The following is a 16,449-nucleotide window of genomic DNA, read 5'->3' as shown; positions in this document are numbered from 1 at the left end:
GCTATCAAGCTGACATCCTGGGTCCATGTGGCAGAAAGAGAGAATGAACTCCCATCGTCCTCTAACCTCCACAAGCAAGCTTACATAGAGTCATAAGCTTGCCATTCTTGCTGCATACCTGTGCTGCTTCTGCATGCTTTGGAGATATCAAATACTAAAGGTCTGCACAGGTAGTGTCGATGTATGAAGCCCATTGTGCAAGGTACTATGCATGGGAGGAGGCTGCTGAACTAGGAAGCATACCAGTGAAGCTGATGCAATTGGTCCTCAGTTCCACTAGCTGTTATATAGGAATACACAGCCAAATGGAGGCAGCTGTATGAGAAGCAAGAAATTTGATTTTGCATTTAATGGGAAACAATTCAGTTGTAATATTGGTAACTAGTATTTTTTTAAATGATGTTAGGAAGTGAAACTCATTGTCAGGAATTAAATGCATTAATAGCTGCCAATTTTTGATCACTGGTCCAAATCACCATTCTGTTAAGACTACTTAATGTTTATTTGTTTATTTATTTTCTCTTTTTTTTAAATTAATGTTTCTTCTTTGGGACTCTGTTTCTAGCCTCTCTTACCTCCATATACTTGGCTCACAGTCACCTGGAAATCTCCCCAATATCTAAGAGGCCCTAGTTCATTCCATTGCATCGCTCCTCCATTGCCAGTGCCTGCCCCAAGCTACCCATAAGATGAAGTCTGGATGATTCAGAGGCTGCCAGACTTCTTACTGACTAGCCCAATTCAATCAGTTATTCTATCCTGTGCTCCTCTGTGGCTAATATCCACAAGCCCCTTTGTCCTAGCTCCTCACTGGATCTGGATACCCCTCCACCTAGATGGCCACAACTATTTAGCTATCTGCCACTTAGGAAGTGGCTCTTATTGTGTAGCTTTGGCTGTCCTTAAACACACAGAGATTCAACTGCTTCTGTCTCACAAATGCTGGGATTAAAGGTGTGGTCACCAAGCCTGGCTTCAAATATTTTTAAGCAAATAAAAGATGAATGAAGTCCACCAAGTAAAGTATAATTGTCTTAAGGATTATTATTCCCCGACCCATTTATTTATAATTAAAAATTGAACATCCCTTTGATAAAATAAAATTTCTTTTTGCTACTTAACCCCCTCCCACCCCCCACCCGAGGGTACGTGTAAGTGCTCAGAGAGCCAGGGAGAGTTGGCCTCCATCCCTGTGGGTCTTCTCATAGGTATCTCTTGGGAGTTTCTGGGCTTTCTTTAATCTGCTTTTTCTTCAGTTTTGGTTTTTGAGGAAATTTCCTTAAAGAATCTGAAAGAACAGAAGTCAGAGAGGGTTCCAATGATTCAACAACCAGCAAGAAACCTCAGGAACAGATAGATGCAGGGGTGTAAAGAATAGAGGAATAAGAAAATTTTGTCTCCTTGTCAGCTGTGTCCCTTTCTTTTGCTTTTCACTGAAACCTGTGGGGTAGAGAGATGACATCACCCCCGTTTACAGGTGAGGATGCTTGTCCAAGCATAGAGCAAGGATGTGGTTGCGTCAAAAGCTTTATTGCAAGCCAGAAGCACAGTCAGGACCAAACCCAAGTCTGCTTGACTTCCTCCTGCTACCCTCTCACTTTTTACCACTAATAACAAGCCATATGAAACACTGATATTGATTATGGGACACAGCTGTGATTCCACCATGGGGAGGTAGAAACTGGAAGATCCTTGCATCTTAGCTAGTCTAGCCAATCAGTGAGCTCCAGATTCAATGAGAGACTCTTACCTCAAAAAATAAGGTTAGAGAAGTGACTGAGGAACTTCATCTATTCCCCACATATGTGACACAGGCTCTCCCTCCCAAACATGAAACAAGTTAAGATCAAAATCTCATAGACAGTCAGGTGGTGGTGGCACATGCCTTTAACCCTAGCACTCGGGAGGCAGAGGCAGGAGGATCTCTGTGAACTTGCAGCCTGGTCTACAGAGTGAGTTCCAGAACAGCCAAGGCTACACAGAGAAATTCTGTCTCAAGACCACCCCAAATCATATATACAGCATAGTCTCATTTGTGTGGATAATGACAATGTGATGTCTGTATCTACCTATTTTTACTTATCTGCTTTTAATTGTCTATAACAATTTTAATTTTTATAATAATAAAAAGAAAATAGGTTGGAGATAGCTCAGTTGGTAGAATCCTTGCCAGGCTTGCATGAAGCCATGGTTTTGATCCCCAGCACCACATAAATCAGGTGGCCTATAATCCTAACACTTGCCCAGTGGAGGTATGGATTCAGAGTTCAGGGTCATCCTAATTACATAGTGAGTTTGAGACCCTGTCTAAAAAAAAAAAGAAAGAAAGAAAGAAAGGAAGGAAGGAAGGAAGGAAGGAAGGAAGGAAGAAAGAAAGAAAGAAAGAAAGAAAGAGTTTTAAAAGGTCTTGTTTGTTTGTTTGGTTTTGGTGTTTTGAGGCAGTTTCTCTGTGTAGTCCTGGCTGACCTGGCTGGCCTCAAACTTACAGAGATCCATCTGCCTCTGCCTCCTGAGTGCTGGGATTAAAGGCCTGTGCCACCACTTAATGGGTTTGTTTTAAATTGTTAAAATTACTATTTATGTGGAGGGCACATGGCCCAAAGTACATGTGTGTGGAGGTCATAGGATAATTTCCATGAATTGGTTCTCTCTTTCTACACTGTGAATCACAGAAATCAAACTCAGATCATCAGGCTTAGTGGCAAGTATTTTTATCCACTGAGCAATTTTTTCAGCCCATATTTGTTTTCCAACAAAGTCTCACACACTATAGCCCAGGCTGGTCTGGAAACTATGTAGTGCAGGCTGATCTCAAACTCATGGCAATTCTCCTGACTCAGTCTCCCATGTACTGGGATTACAGGCACAAGCCACTATGTGTAACAATACTTATTTTTATCCTTTCTTGGAGGTGCTGGGGATGTAGCTCAGGGATATAGTACTTACCCAGCACACATGACACCCTTGGTTTGATCTCTTACCTCTCAGCCCACTATCCAAGGCTTTCTCCCAAGTATATCCTACCTTACCTCTCTACTCCACTCTCCATCTCCCTCATGCACTGCTGGCCCTGAATTGTCTCTCTTCCTCCATATACTTCTCACTCTCCTTTGTCCTCTTTCACTGGACTCCATGTTTCTTCTTTAAAGCTTGTCCCAAAGCCACCTCCTGCACACAGCGTTTCCTGACAATCATTCCATTAGCTCCATGAAGATCTCATCTCTAAAGAAAGACAATATCTCCCACCCACCTCATCAGGATGCTGCAGGGGCAGCAGGAAAACACAAAGCACATGGCCCAGATACAGGCTGGCAAAAGCACAGAACTCACTCTCCTCATCCAATGATTGCCTAAGAGCACCTTAGTTATGGCCTGGCCTTTACTCTCTGAAGTCCCATTGTGTGCTTTATTTCCTCAGTTTAAACTCTAGGCACCAAGGCTACACATGGGCCCTTACACACAGTTCTGGGCCTCACTAGGTGTTTGACTCAGGCTTACTGCCTCTGATATGTTTTCACAGCTGTTCCTGTGCCCAGTGGGATCAATGAAGAGATGCCCAAGGCCACCTTGCATGAGTTCCAACCAGCCATGCCCTCAGAAGAGCCACAGAGTCCATGTTAGGGCTACACTCTGAGTTCTCCAGACTACCAATCTTGCCTTTACCTCCCTCAACAATAGCCAAGTAAGGACAGCTAACTGTGGCACAGAAGCCAGTTCTAGAAGTGTAGAGGTAGATGTGTGCCAAGTCCCTCTGTGCTTTAGTGTACAGCAGGAGCCCTCACAGGTTCCGACCTTTACCTGGCCTCGTTTTTTGTTTAAAAGGTGCCATCTCCTAAGCCCACAGTCCCATGCAGAGAACCAACCATTTTAGTCACCACAAAGGTTAAAGTGGCTTGGAAGGCCATTCCCTTGCCATGTAGCTCACTGTAAGGATGAGTCCCTTCCTTTATTCCATTTCATCAGAGTGGGCATCTTGTCACTGCTACCCAATACCCCATGAGGTTCTATACTCTCAGCACTTAGAAACTGTTTCCACCCTGCTTCTGATCATATTTGAAAGGGCCTTTACACAAAGTTACCTAAAAATACAGGATTCAAAATATATGAGACCTCTGCAGGGCGGGGCGGGGCTTACACAGAACACTGATGGAACCACATTAAATGCCAACAGTTCTGGCTTCTGGGTATTGAATAATTTTTCTTTGGTTTCCCCCACACACATTTATCTTAATATTTTAAAGATTCTGTAATGAGTATATCTGGGGAGGAGCTAAAAATAGTAAAGAAACTGAAGAAGGGGAAGGAAAGGACAGAAGGAACAACACAGAGGGAAGAGACCATAGAAAGGAGGAAGGAAGATGGCTTGTCAGTCTCAGAGGATGTTCCAGTCTGTATCTGAGAAACCCCTGAACTTCTCCACAGCCCCTCACCCAGGTACCTCCCCTCACACCCAGTGGGCATCACCTCCTCTGAAGCAGCAGTTTGAGGACCTTGGCTTTTCCAGAACGCCAACCTGTTGGCCAGGGGCCTGCATCTTGGACAGCCTCTCCTTCATACCGCTGATATTTCCATGCAACCCCCAGGCGCTGCAGAGTCTGGGAAGACTATCCTCCTGGTTGGCCAGCAAGTATCTCTCTGGTACATCCAAGGGACAGAAGGTGACCTGAAATTGGATCCATTGTTGAGGAGAGGCTGGAGAAGAGAGGGGCCTAAATCCTACAGTACCAGCCTTCCCTAACTCCAGCCCCAGCTGCTGAGAAACTGTGGGATCTCACATTTGCCTAGCCAAAAGGATGGGGATGGAGTCACAGAAAAACTGGGGATATAGGGAGGGCTAGGCAGACAATTGTGTCTTCTAGGTAGGCTTATGCATGCTAATAAGTCCAAGCACAACCCTGCTGAGTCAGCCTACAGAGGGCTATGATTATGTGTGGACCATTGCACCCAGGTGTTTCATGTCATTGGTTTATAGCAGGGTTGAGGGAATTGATGCATGGCAAGCAAGTGTTCTGCTACCCTCACCCCACAGCCAGGTTACCTTTTATATAAGGTTAAACCTTCCTTTTTTTTTTTTTTTTTTTTTTTTTTTTTTTTGAGAGTAATGATGTCTTGTTTGCTTGTTTGTAATGAAACAGTGATGCTTGTTTTCTTTTTTAAATCCTAACTTTAAAAAATTTAAATTGCCTGAAGATATATTTTGAAGTTATTCTGGCCAGTGAAACCCAGAAATCCAGGAGTCACTATAATAGCAACATCTTACAATTAGAAAGTAACTACTAGGGCCTGATGGTGGATCTCTGTGCATTGGAGACCAGCTTGGTCTACAAGAGCTAGTTCCTGGACAGGCTCCCAAGCCACAGAGAGACCTTGTCTGGAAACACAAACAAACAAACAAAAAGAGGAACTACTAGAGTCAGACACTGAGTCAAAAAACAAATAGTACAGCCAACAACCAACTAGATCCTAAGGAAGGAGGATCATCCAATCCAGGAGTCAGAGTGTTCTGGGCAACACAGCAGGACCCCTGACCTCCTTCTCTTAAAGAAAAGATGGGGCTATGTTGACAAATTTGTAGTAGAGCACTTGCCTACTTGTGTGAGGCCCTGAATTCAACCACAGCATTGCAAAACAAAAATAAATAGAAGGAAAAGAAAACGAATTAACAAAATGATCCAAGCATTCATGTTGGGACAGCAGCAGAGAAACAGAGAGGGGAAAGGGATGGTGGAGAAGGTCGAGGCTGGCTTCATACAGGGAAACAGAACTTGCATTCTCACTGTCTTCCCCTGTGTGTTCTGGCACAGCTATCTCACCTCCCTGCACTTGGAGGTTTCATTTATAAATGGTGGGTAATAGTTCTAATTCCTACTTAGAGTGACTTGTGAAGGTCACAGGAAGGAACAGAAAGTGCTTGACACAAAGGCAATTTCCACTGCTGCTACTTAGGGTTAGTCCATGCTCTGAAGCCTTGAGAGACTCCTCAGAAGGTGAGAGCTGTTCATCATGCAAACGATAGACCAGTGGATTCTAATGAAACAGTATGGACAGTTTGCTGATCCATCTCTGAAAAGGTATGTACTATATAATCCCAGCCAAGAGAAGGTGAAACTGAGTGCAGCCAGCAGTGGTGGTGCATGCCTTTAGTCCCAGCACTGGGGAGGCAGAAGCAGGCAGATCTCAGTGAGTTCAAGGCCAGCCTGATCTACAGATTGAGTTTCTAGGACAGCCAGGGATACACAGAAAAACCGGGTCTTGGAAAAAAACAAAAACAAAACAAAACTTTACAAGAAAAGAAAACTTTGTGAGAAAAGAGCAGTTCAAGAGCTCTCAGGAAGGAAGGAGAGGGTGAGTAAATAGATCACAGAAGGGGTAGTGTACCTATTCTGAAAGACACTGTAAGGATAGGGACATTTACCATACATTTACCAAAACCTGTAACATGAATGAGATGTGGTGGTACATGCCTATAATCCCACCATTTGGGAGGTTGAGGCAAGGGAATTGTAAATTTGAGGCCAACAAGGACTCAAAAGCAAGACCCCATTAAAAAAAAAAAATCAGGGGGAGGAGTTCAAGGGCCCCACCCACCCTGAGAATCTATAGACTGCTAATGGATGACCAGAGAGGGACACTTTTTTTTTTCCATCGGTGTGTCACTGTTAAGTTGCCAATGTTCTGCAAATACCCATGTTGGTATAATCAACTCTAAATTTATTGGGTCACACACCAAAAAAAAAGATAAAAGTAGGAAAAAGTTAGTTGGGAAAAGATTGGTAAGTGTGTATGTGTGTGAGGTAGGGTAAGAGAATGGTGTGGAGAGATGAATATGATCAAAACATATTTTATACATGTATGAAAATTTAAAAACTCATTTGTATAATTAACATTAATTTTAAAATTTTTAGAAATTAAATAGAAACTATAAAATATGTACAACACAAAACCCAAACCCTGATGTAAGCTACAGGTCTTCTCTAGAAAGGGTCTATCAGGGTTGTCTTATTAGTCTTGACAAATGTACCTAAAGACAGTTTCTATGGCTGGGGAGGCAATGGAACTGCACACAAATTTTCCACTGATTGCCTTTTAAAGTGGTTTTAAGTCTATTACTATTATTATCACTTTTTGAGACAAGGTCTATGTAGTCTTGGCTAGCCTGTACCTCACTATGTAGACCAGGGTGTCCTTGAACTTACAGATCACAGAGATCTGCTGGCTTCTGCTTCCCAATACTGGGATTAAAGGCATGGGCCACTATAGCTGATTATGGTGGCCCACTGCCTGAATCCCAGCTCTCAGGAGGCTAAGGCAGACAGACTGTAGAGCTGATACTAGCCTAGGCTACAGAGTGAGTTCAAGTGAGAGCTTGTTTCAAAAATGGGCTCTTTCTGTTTGTTTGTTTGTTTGTTTGTTTGAAACTGGGTTTCTTTGTGTGACCCTGGCTGTCCTGGAACTTGCTTTGAAGACCAGGCTGGCCTCCAACTCACAGAGATCCACCTGCCTCCACCTCCTGAGTGCTGGGACTAAAGAGGTGTGCCACTGCCACTGCCTCCATCACCACCTGGCTGCTTATTCATTTTTTAAAAAGATTTATTTATTTATTTATTATACAATGTTCTGTCTGCATGTCTGCCTGCACACCAGAAGAGGGCACCAGATCTCATTACAGATGCCTGTGAGCCACCATGTGGTTGCCAGGGCTCTTAACCTCTGAGCCATCTCTCAGCCCCCTATTAATCTTTTAAAAGTTTACCGCCATACTACAATTAAGAAACTACTATTTGTTTCATATTTGGTATGACGCAAATAAAAATAAAAATATCTGTTCTTTTCTAAACATATTTGTATGAGCCCACACTTCTGTGTTTCAACCAAGACAATATATCATAAGAGACTAACTTCTGAATCAGACTTGAAATTGCAGCTGCTTCCCTTGAGCCAGACACTAAAGAGAGCTTCTGAAATTTTTGGAAAGCAAAGTTACTCTTCCATAGACTATTTGTGAATACCTCCTATTTTAATATTCAAAACATTTAGTAAATACACATTAAAATTTTCTTGCCTCTAATCTCTAATAGGTTAAGTGTGAATAGCTATAACCACACAAGCATGTCTTTTGGAGTTCTCACTGATCTCAAGAAGTAAACATGTCCTGAGATCAGGGAAGATGACCTGTGTTCAGGTCCTGGAGATGTCCCCAGGCTGGCCTCAACTGTCCTCACCCATGACTCAGGATGTTCCTGTCCCTGCTAAAACCATGGTGTGAGTATGGAAGAGGAATAAATGTCCTAGCCAGTTCCCTCAGGGTGCAGTGTAGGGGAAGGTATGAGTGGCGGTGCTTCTTCAGCAGTGAGCTCTGGAAGGGACAAGAGGGGACAGGTATCAGAGGGCCTCTCAGTCTGAGTCCTTCCCTCAGGATCTCAGAGTACATCGACCAAACTCCTGCTGGACCTCAGAGGAGCTTTCTGGAAAGCCTCACCAGGAACTTGGCTGTCTGGTTGGTTTTGGTGTACTTATAGAGACGCCGAAGCTGCTTTGACTCCAGGTCTGAGAAGAGGGAGACAAACCGCCAGAGCATCCTGCAGAGAGAAACCCGAGACCAGACTGAGAGGTTGCACAGAACACTTTCTCCCTCTGCACTGCCTCATGACCAGGATCTACCCAGTGGAAATGGGCTGCAAGTTGCTTCCTCAGTTTCAGGTTGAGAAGATGGAGGTGGAGGCCAGGAGAGAAATGCCATATGATGGTAACAAGCACCTGTACATAGCAGCTTTTCACCTCCAGGCTAGAAGGCTCTTCTCAGAAGAGGCTTAAAAATGTGTGTGTGTGTGTGTGTGTGTGTGTGTGTGTGTGTGTGTGTGTGTGTGTGTGTTGTGTGTGTGTCTGTGTCTGTGTCCCACAGTGCATGTGTGAGTTCTGGGGACAACCAATAGGAGTGGATCTCTCCTTGTACCTCATAGAACTCAGGTTATCAGACTTAATAACAAATGTCTTACCTACTGAGGCATCTGGAGGCTCTTGGGAAAGACTCGTGTCTACTGTGAGTACAGCTAAGGAACAGTCAGGGCTGTCCTGGAAGCTAGAGGGACCTGTTCTTTTAACATCTGCTGTCTCCCAGGACCCTAGCCCTCTCCATGACTAGAGGGTCTGGACAATAGCATAATCTTGACTGGAGGTGGGATAACACAAAGAGGCTGCCTACTTTTTCCAGTGCTTGATCTCCCAGGCTCGGCAGTAATGCTGCAGGAAGGTGTTGATGTGGTCCCCGAGGGCCTCAAGGCTCTGCTTTGTGTACTTTATCCGCTTCTTTTGGGAAAGGTCCCTGGGCAGGTTCAACTTTCGCAGGAACTTCTTCAGAGGCCTCAGGTATTCTTTACACTGAGGAGGTCACAGGTAAGGTGAGGGACTGAGAGGTGGGGAGAAGGGCAGGTGGACAGTCCCAAGTGTCTGGCAAATTGGCCCCATTGCGGTCCTTCGTGGCTCACAAAGGGCTGTGTAGTGACAAGGCTCCAGTGAACTTCCCACCCACTTCCATCCTGAGAGTGACAGATCAGGTGGTGGACTTGGATCTGAAGCCTCCTGAGTCCTCCCAGGCTAGTAGGAACAGGGTTCCAGGAGAGCCCCTTACAATTTTGAAGGTATCCTGGCTCAGGCCCTTGGCATGACGGACCAGAGCATCTCCGGCGGCAGGGATGGTTCTGGAGCTCCTCTCTAAGCAGGGAACACTCCCCACCTGGAAGGAGGTGGCACAGTCAGTGAGGGGCTTGGGCCTGAGGACCAGTGTCAGGCAGATTTTGGCAAATATGTTTGACAGCCAAACCCTTCTCTATTCCCCCTATGATCTCTTTCTGAAAGCATCATTAGGATAGTAAGCCTGGGCAAAAACAACCCATTCTGAAAAACCTCTGCTTAGAAAACCTAGAATATTTCACCTATTTCTTTCCCCAATAATTCTTGGCTATACTAGAAAACTTTACAAAGCTCCTGATAAACATTAGCTCACTTTCTTTTCCCACAAGTTCTTTGAGGTTAGCTATCATTAACTCTGTTTAAAATTGAGAATAGTATGGCATTGAAAGAATTCTGTGACTCCTTAAGGGGTGGGCAGCAATTGCTTTTCCTTGTAACTGTGGTTCCAGGCCCATATCTATTCATCTCTGAATTTTATCATGATGGCATGCATCTGGAGGGCACTCAGAAAATAAGGTGGTGATTAACAGGGGACTTGTGACACAAAAGTGGAGCAAAGGGAACTGAAAAGAAGATTAGTGGTGATGAAGTGGCTGTAAAAAATTACTAAAATGTTGCACAGGATTTTCTTCTTGGTTCTTTGTAGATCTGACTGTCCTGGAACTCACTCTGCAAACCAGGATGGCCTTAGAGATCTGCCTGTCTCTGCCTTCTGAATGCTGGGATTAAAGGTGCAGGTTACCACTGTTAGCTTGTGCCTCCCATTTTCACAGCCTCTCAGAACAATTAGATTACCTGCTGTCTGTGTTCTGAGAGGAAGAGCCACACTCAGATCACTTTGAAGGGAAGCTATGGGAAAGATAAAGAAAGGACAGGGAAGGTTCCTTCGCAACTGAAGAGAGTGGGAACTCTAGCTAACTCCATAAACACAGCCACATAACTGTACACAGACCCTAATACATATATATGCTCTCACAGGCATGGGTGAGCCTTTCTACCTAACAGTAAAATGGCACTTCCCATCATCTTGCCAGAACTACATATTTGATAAATGTGTTTACCACTTATCCTTCACTTTGTGGTTCTGGGGAATGAAACCCAGGACTAGGGCAAGCTCTCTACTACTAAGCTACACCATAGCCCAACTGTTTAAAGGAGTTACATTCTGTTATTCTTTGGGGCTCTCGCCAACTCACATACAGCACCATTTTTTTTTTTTTTCTTCTTGTCTTCTTCCTTGAATTTTATGTTCATGGCTTTCCAAAACCAGTCCCTTCCCTGGCTCCCTCCCATCGAGCCTCACTTCACCTTCTCTAATGGCTTGTCTGTTTCACTCCCTGAGGCTTCCATCTCAACAGCTGGGCTGCCAGGCTCCAGGATAGCACTCCTTAGGTCCCCCGCAGGCTTCTAACTTACTGCTTCTGTAACCTGAGTGCCCCAGGTAGTGGGCAGGTCGGCTCCAGAACTCGGAGCAAAACCATGGCAACTGCCAACACAGAGCTCAGGCCTCTTTCTCTGTCCTGTCCACTCATGCCTCAGGTTTACCACCAACCATCTCCTCCAACTGGGAACTCAACTCGGTAAGTGAGTTAAGTTAGCTGGGCGTGCTGGGTACCCAGTCCCACACCATTTTTTTTTTTCTTTTTGTTTGTGCTCATGGCGGACCAGGACCTGATGGCACACTTCCGGCCAGACGCTATTGATTTTAAACCCTGGTAAAGGTTTTGAAGTAATTTTCCTGGATGGATACCACTCCTGCCTCTGTAATTAATTACACTAGGGGCTTCTTAAGAGAGCGTGTGTTGGCTGAGGTGGGGTGGGAATTGTAACAGTCCTTTCCTGAACAAATGAGTAAAGGGTGTGCTGAGAGAGAATGGAATATAATAAATCTCTACTGAAATACATTGCTAGCCCCTGTAGCCACCAAGTTAATAAATTGGTTGTGCCGAGGGATGATTGGGTTGTTTTAAGGGTATTTACAACCCTTAAAAGTACAGCCAATGTGTATTTCATTAATCCTCACCAAAATCTTCCTGGGGGATGGGTGACAAGTAGGTGTTTCATAATGAGCCCGGGTAGGTCCTATCACTTGCCTTAAGTCAGTGGTCGCTGAAACAGGTGCAAGGCTTTTGATCGGATTCCGAGAGCTTTGGCTTTTTCCTCCCACATGCCCGCGGCCTTCCGGGGCGCTGGGGCAAACACAGTCAGCAGCATCTGCAGCTACAAGATGGGCCTGGCTGGTAGGCGCTCAGATGCTCCAGGCTCAGTCAGAACTGCTTCGTCCCTACCAGGGCACCAGTTGACTGGTGCAAAGACCGTTGCTGCTGCAGTTTACTAATTAAGCCTTATCTTCCCTGGAATACTGGGTTCATTCTATCGCCAGGACCTCTTGGATGTCTTCAGGGGCTGGAGAGCAATTTTCCCCCACCTGGTTTGATCATGTTCTCCCTCTTCGTTGGTAGCTACTGGGTCTGGCCACTGCCGGCCAATACAGTCTTCCCTCTGCCATCTAGCCCCCACAGGACAGGACATTATGGCCCTTAACAGCTTTGAGGAGAGGTCCTGGGATTATGGTGAGTTCCTTTTCTGTCCAGAAACTCTTAACTATTCTATATTCCTATGTCCTGAACCATTATATTTAGGAAATTACATTCACTTTGGGAGATCTGTTCCCTGAGGATTATTTTGCAGCTAAGGACATTTATGTTGGTCAAAAGAAGGCAAAAGAATGTCTCCTACACACTCTATGGGGAGTAGGAATTGTCAAACAATGAGTTTGAAGATGTAAAACATGCATTTTCTAGGGATAGATAGTCTTAAGGAGAAAAATATTTGACAACAGTGCCATTCTGGAGACCATTCTGGAAATGTCATCAATAGGATAACTAAAATGTTATGCCACATATCTGTCATACAATGTTCAAGTGTTTTTCTATAGCTATACCTACTGAGAAGTGAGATGGGAATGGAGTCAGCCCATGTGGCACAATCCCATTTTTTAATATACACTGAAAAGGGTATTGGTGTGTACACTCCAAAATGTCAAAGGGAATTCCCCCCCCCCCCACCTTGCTTAGTTTTTGTACTTGCAAGCTGGGCAGGGCAGGGATCTTGAAATACTAGTGTCCAGGAAGGCTGAAGCAATAGTACTGTTGTAAGTTTAAGGCAGTTCTGGGACACACAGCAGAATCTATCTCAAAAACCAAAATTAAAATGGGAAGGGGGTGGATGAAGGGGTAAAGGAGGGAATATGGAGAGGGAAAATTAACACTAAGTATCATTTGAAGGGCCATATGGAAAACCTGCCACTGTAAAAGCAGTATACATGTATGAAAGGAATCTATCCATAAGAAGAACCAAATAGCTAGTCAGGTAGTGGTGGCACACACCTTTAATCCCAGAACTTGGGAGGAAGAGGCCAGCCTGGTCTACAGAGCAAGTTTCAGGATAGCCAGGGCTGTTACACAGAGAAATCCTGTCTTGGCAAAAAAAAAAAAAACCTAAATAGAATTATTAAAAATTAAAAGCTTAACAGACGACTCAGGGAGTATCTCAGTTGGTAAAGTGCTTGCTTATGCAGACGTCCTTCATGTCATGCCTAGCACCACAGAAACCAAACACAGCACCAGGAGGAGGGAGAAGGAGGACTGTTACAAGTTCAAGTCCTGACTGAGTGCTAATCACTCAGCTACATACGGACATTCTGTCTAAAAAAACAAAAAACATAAATGGGCATGTATATTACAATTCAAAAGTGACATGGATATGACCAACACTGAAAAAACAGTAAAAGCAAAGATTTGAGTAAACATATACATGTATACACACACACACACACACACACACACACACACACACACACACACTCGAGCACAGGTACATTTCAAAGAAAGAAACACAAGTTTTAGAAACAAAAGGCTCATCCATTCTGTTCTCTTCAATGCTTCCCTTTCACTCCAAAAGCCTCCAGCAAGTCCTAAGCTGTGGAGAGCTACACTGCTTACACAATGGCTTTATTATCAAACATGGAATGTAGCCTGAACAGACAACTGATAACAGCCCGGGAAATGGCTCATATACAACATTAACTAAAACCAAACACAAATCCACTGCTTTTGGGAAACACACATCAACATTTAATTGGTCAGCATAAAATTGCTCCGTAGGGTAAATCAACTCGTTTAACAATGTTAATCCTTGCAGCATTTTTTTTAAAAGCTGTACACAGTGGGATAATGAGATGGCTCAGTGGATAAGGGCTTTTCCTCCAAGTGTGATAACTTGAGTTTAATTACTAGGATCCACAAGTGCAAGGAATCAACTCCCAAAATTGTCTTCTGGCCAGATGGTGGTGACATATTCCTTTAATCCCAGAAGCAGAAGCAGAGTTTGAGGCTACTCTGGTCTACAGAGTGAGTACCAAGACAGCAAGGGCTACACAGAGAAACCCTGTCTTGAAAAAACAAACAAACAACAAAAACCTGTTCTCTGATCTACACACACCCCTCCCCCCAAATAAATAATTTTATTTTCAGTTTTTCCAGGGTTTCTCTGTATTGCTTTGGAGCCTGTCCTGGAACTCTCTCTGTAGACCAGACTGGCCTTGAACTCACAGAGATCTGTCTGCCTCTGCCTCCTGAGTTCAAGGATCAAAGATGTGTGCCACCAATGCCTGGCAAGAAAATCTTTTTAAAAGCTGGGTGTTGGTGGCACATGCCATTAATCCCAGCACTTGGGTGGCAGAGGCAGGCGGATGGATCTCTATGAGTTAGAGACCAGCCTGGTCTACAAGAGCTAGTTTCAGGACAGCCTCCAAAACCACAGAGAGACCCTGTCTCAAAAAACCAAAAAATAAATAAAAAGAATAAATAAATGTTTTTTGTTTTTGTTTTTGTTTTTTTAAAGCTACCCACCATGCTCATTAGACATCTTTGAGGGGGTGTGGGAGGTGAGGCCTGCTGGTTTGCCCACACTCCATTCTATGCAAGTTGTCGTTCTTCTTTACTGCACAGACTGGTTTCATAGTGATCATGTGTCACTCTCTACCAAGGTCTACAAGACATAGCTCCCAGGTTTCTTGTATCCTGAATTAAGTGAGCATGGGAATCAGTTCTTAGCATCTCCTCGAACTTTACCTTACAGATCTGAAAATCTGTTTCTCTCCCCTGCTCTCTGAGTGGCACAGAAACTTCCATCCCCTCAAAGAACTCTCCTCTATCCCGTTCCTTGATGAGAAACTTCAGGGCATCCTTAGAATTGCTAAAGAAAAAATTTTGATTTGAAGGTAAATTATTCAGTTATGTAACTAAAATTTTATCAAGACCCCTAGAAAAGGAAGGGCATTCAAATTCTTAGCACAGCTATAGTACTGTATCAGCAAACAGTGCCTGCAGCTCTCAGACAAAGGCCAAGGCACCCCTACTGCAAGGTCATCCGGGTCTGAATCATTAAGATAGAGCTTGAGGGAATCTACAAAGCTCTGAAAGTGCAGCAAACTACCTGAGAACCCATTACAGACTTTGGGAGCCAGGCTCTAGCAGGTATAATGGAGGTGTGTGCGCCTTTCCAGCAGTGGTTTGGGGGGTTAAATAGGTCTTTAAATCTAAGTCATGGAGGCCCTCAAATAGAGGCACTGAGAAAGGTCACACACAGTCTTGAGTGGACAGGTGCAGCCTAGCTAACCCTATTTCAGCCCCAAATCAAGCATCCGGGGATTAAAGTAAGTCCAGAGCTTTCATGACCACATACAGTGAAGTTCAACTGCTAAATAGGCTTCTCCTGAGGTGTGGACAGGGGATTAGCTCTACCTGGGCCAAACCAAGGCATCTGGACCTGTCAAAACAGGCTGTAAGGCAAAGGACTTACCTCCCTGACTGACAAGATGTAGATTTCCTCCAAGCATAGAGGCCCATAAATATCTCTTTATTTCCTGCTACTCTCCAAACAGTTCTCAAAATACATTTTGTAGTTATTTCCCCTGCTCTTAACCAAATGTTTGCTGTATTTCTCCTTTAATCAAGTTTTTAATCTTACTTTTTTTGTCACAATGTTTTAATTTGGGCTTCTTGCTCTAAAAATATCTTGTCAGGGTATCAAAATAACACTGCAGAATGACAACCTCAGAACTTGAGAGCATATTTCTAAACAGTCTAATAATATGCAAGTGTCTGATGCTGTCAAATTGCTGGGCCAAAGGATTTCTACAGGAAGGTTTTCTTTCTTGAGATGAGATTTAGAGAGATGAGTCTGAATTAATGCAGTGCACAAACATTTGAGCTGGGAAGAATGTTTGAGAGAAAAAAAAAATCACCTACAAGTTTGCAACAATTTTTCCTAGGAACTCACTTTTACCTCCTGTCTTTCAGGGTACTGGATTTTGTACTTCCCATCAAGCCCAGATTGGTGGTTCTGGGAGCAGTGCTAATACCAAATCTTCTGGACTGTGGAGGGACACACACACACACACACACACACACACACACACACAACAAAACAAAACAAAAAAACACACCTGGCTTCAGACCTTTAGAATCAGAATCCCCAAGATATCATGATATTTTAACAAACACTACTTATCACCAGGCACATTTGTGAAAGACAGGTATGGTGAGCTTAAGTCTTTAGTTACCCTCTTATGTATCCAACTGAGCAAATTGTCGACATTAGTTATTTTTCTAGACTTGGATCACTAGATCTGATTAGTAACTTTTCAGATTGTTATTTTGTCTCTATAGTAGAAATGTTTACATTGAGTCATGC

At 43.9% G+C, this 16,449-nt stretch overlaps 1 protein-coding gene across 1 annotated transcript; it reads right to left on the bottom strand.

Annotated features, from left to right (window-relative positions):
• Positions 1–1,202: 1,202 nt before the first annotated feature.
• Positions 1,203–11,222, bottom strand: Chct1 (CHD1 helical C-terminal domain containing 1). Its single transcript, XM_051176075.1, has 6 exons — positions 11,107–11,222; positions 9,629–9,770; positions 9,203–9,378; positions 8,480–8,579; positions 4,465–4,663; positions 1,203–1,288 (listed from the first exon to the last, which is right to left on the bottom strand). The coding sequence occupies exons 1-6, from the start codon at positions 11,220–11,222 to the stop codon at positions 1,203–1,205; spliced, it is 819 nt and encodes a 272-aa protein (XP_051032032.1).
• Positions 11,223–16,449: the final 5,227 nt, after the last annotated feature.

Source organism: Phodopus roborovskii, unplaced genomic scaffold (assembly GCF_943737965.1).
Source record: "Phodopus roborovskii unplaced genomic scaffold, PHOROB, whole genome shotgun sequence".
NCBI classification, from domain to species: domain Eukaryota; kingdom Metazoa; phylum Chordata; class Mammalia; order Rodentia; family Cricetidae; genus Phodopus; species Phodopus roborovskii.
The sequence above is the reverse complement of the archived record's forward strand: the minus strand, read 5'-3'. Positions and strand labels throughout refer to the sequence as shown.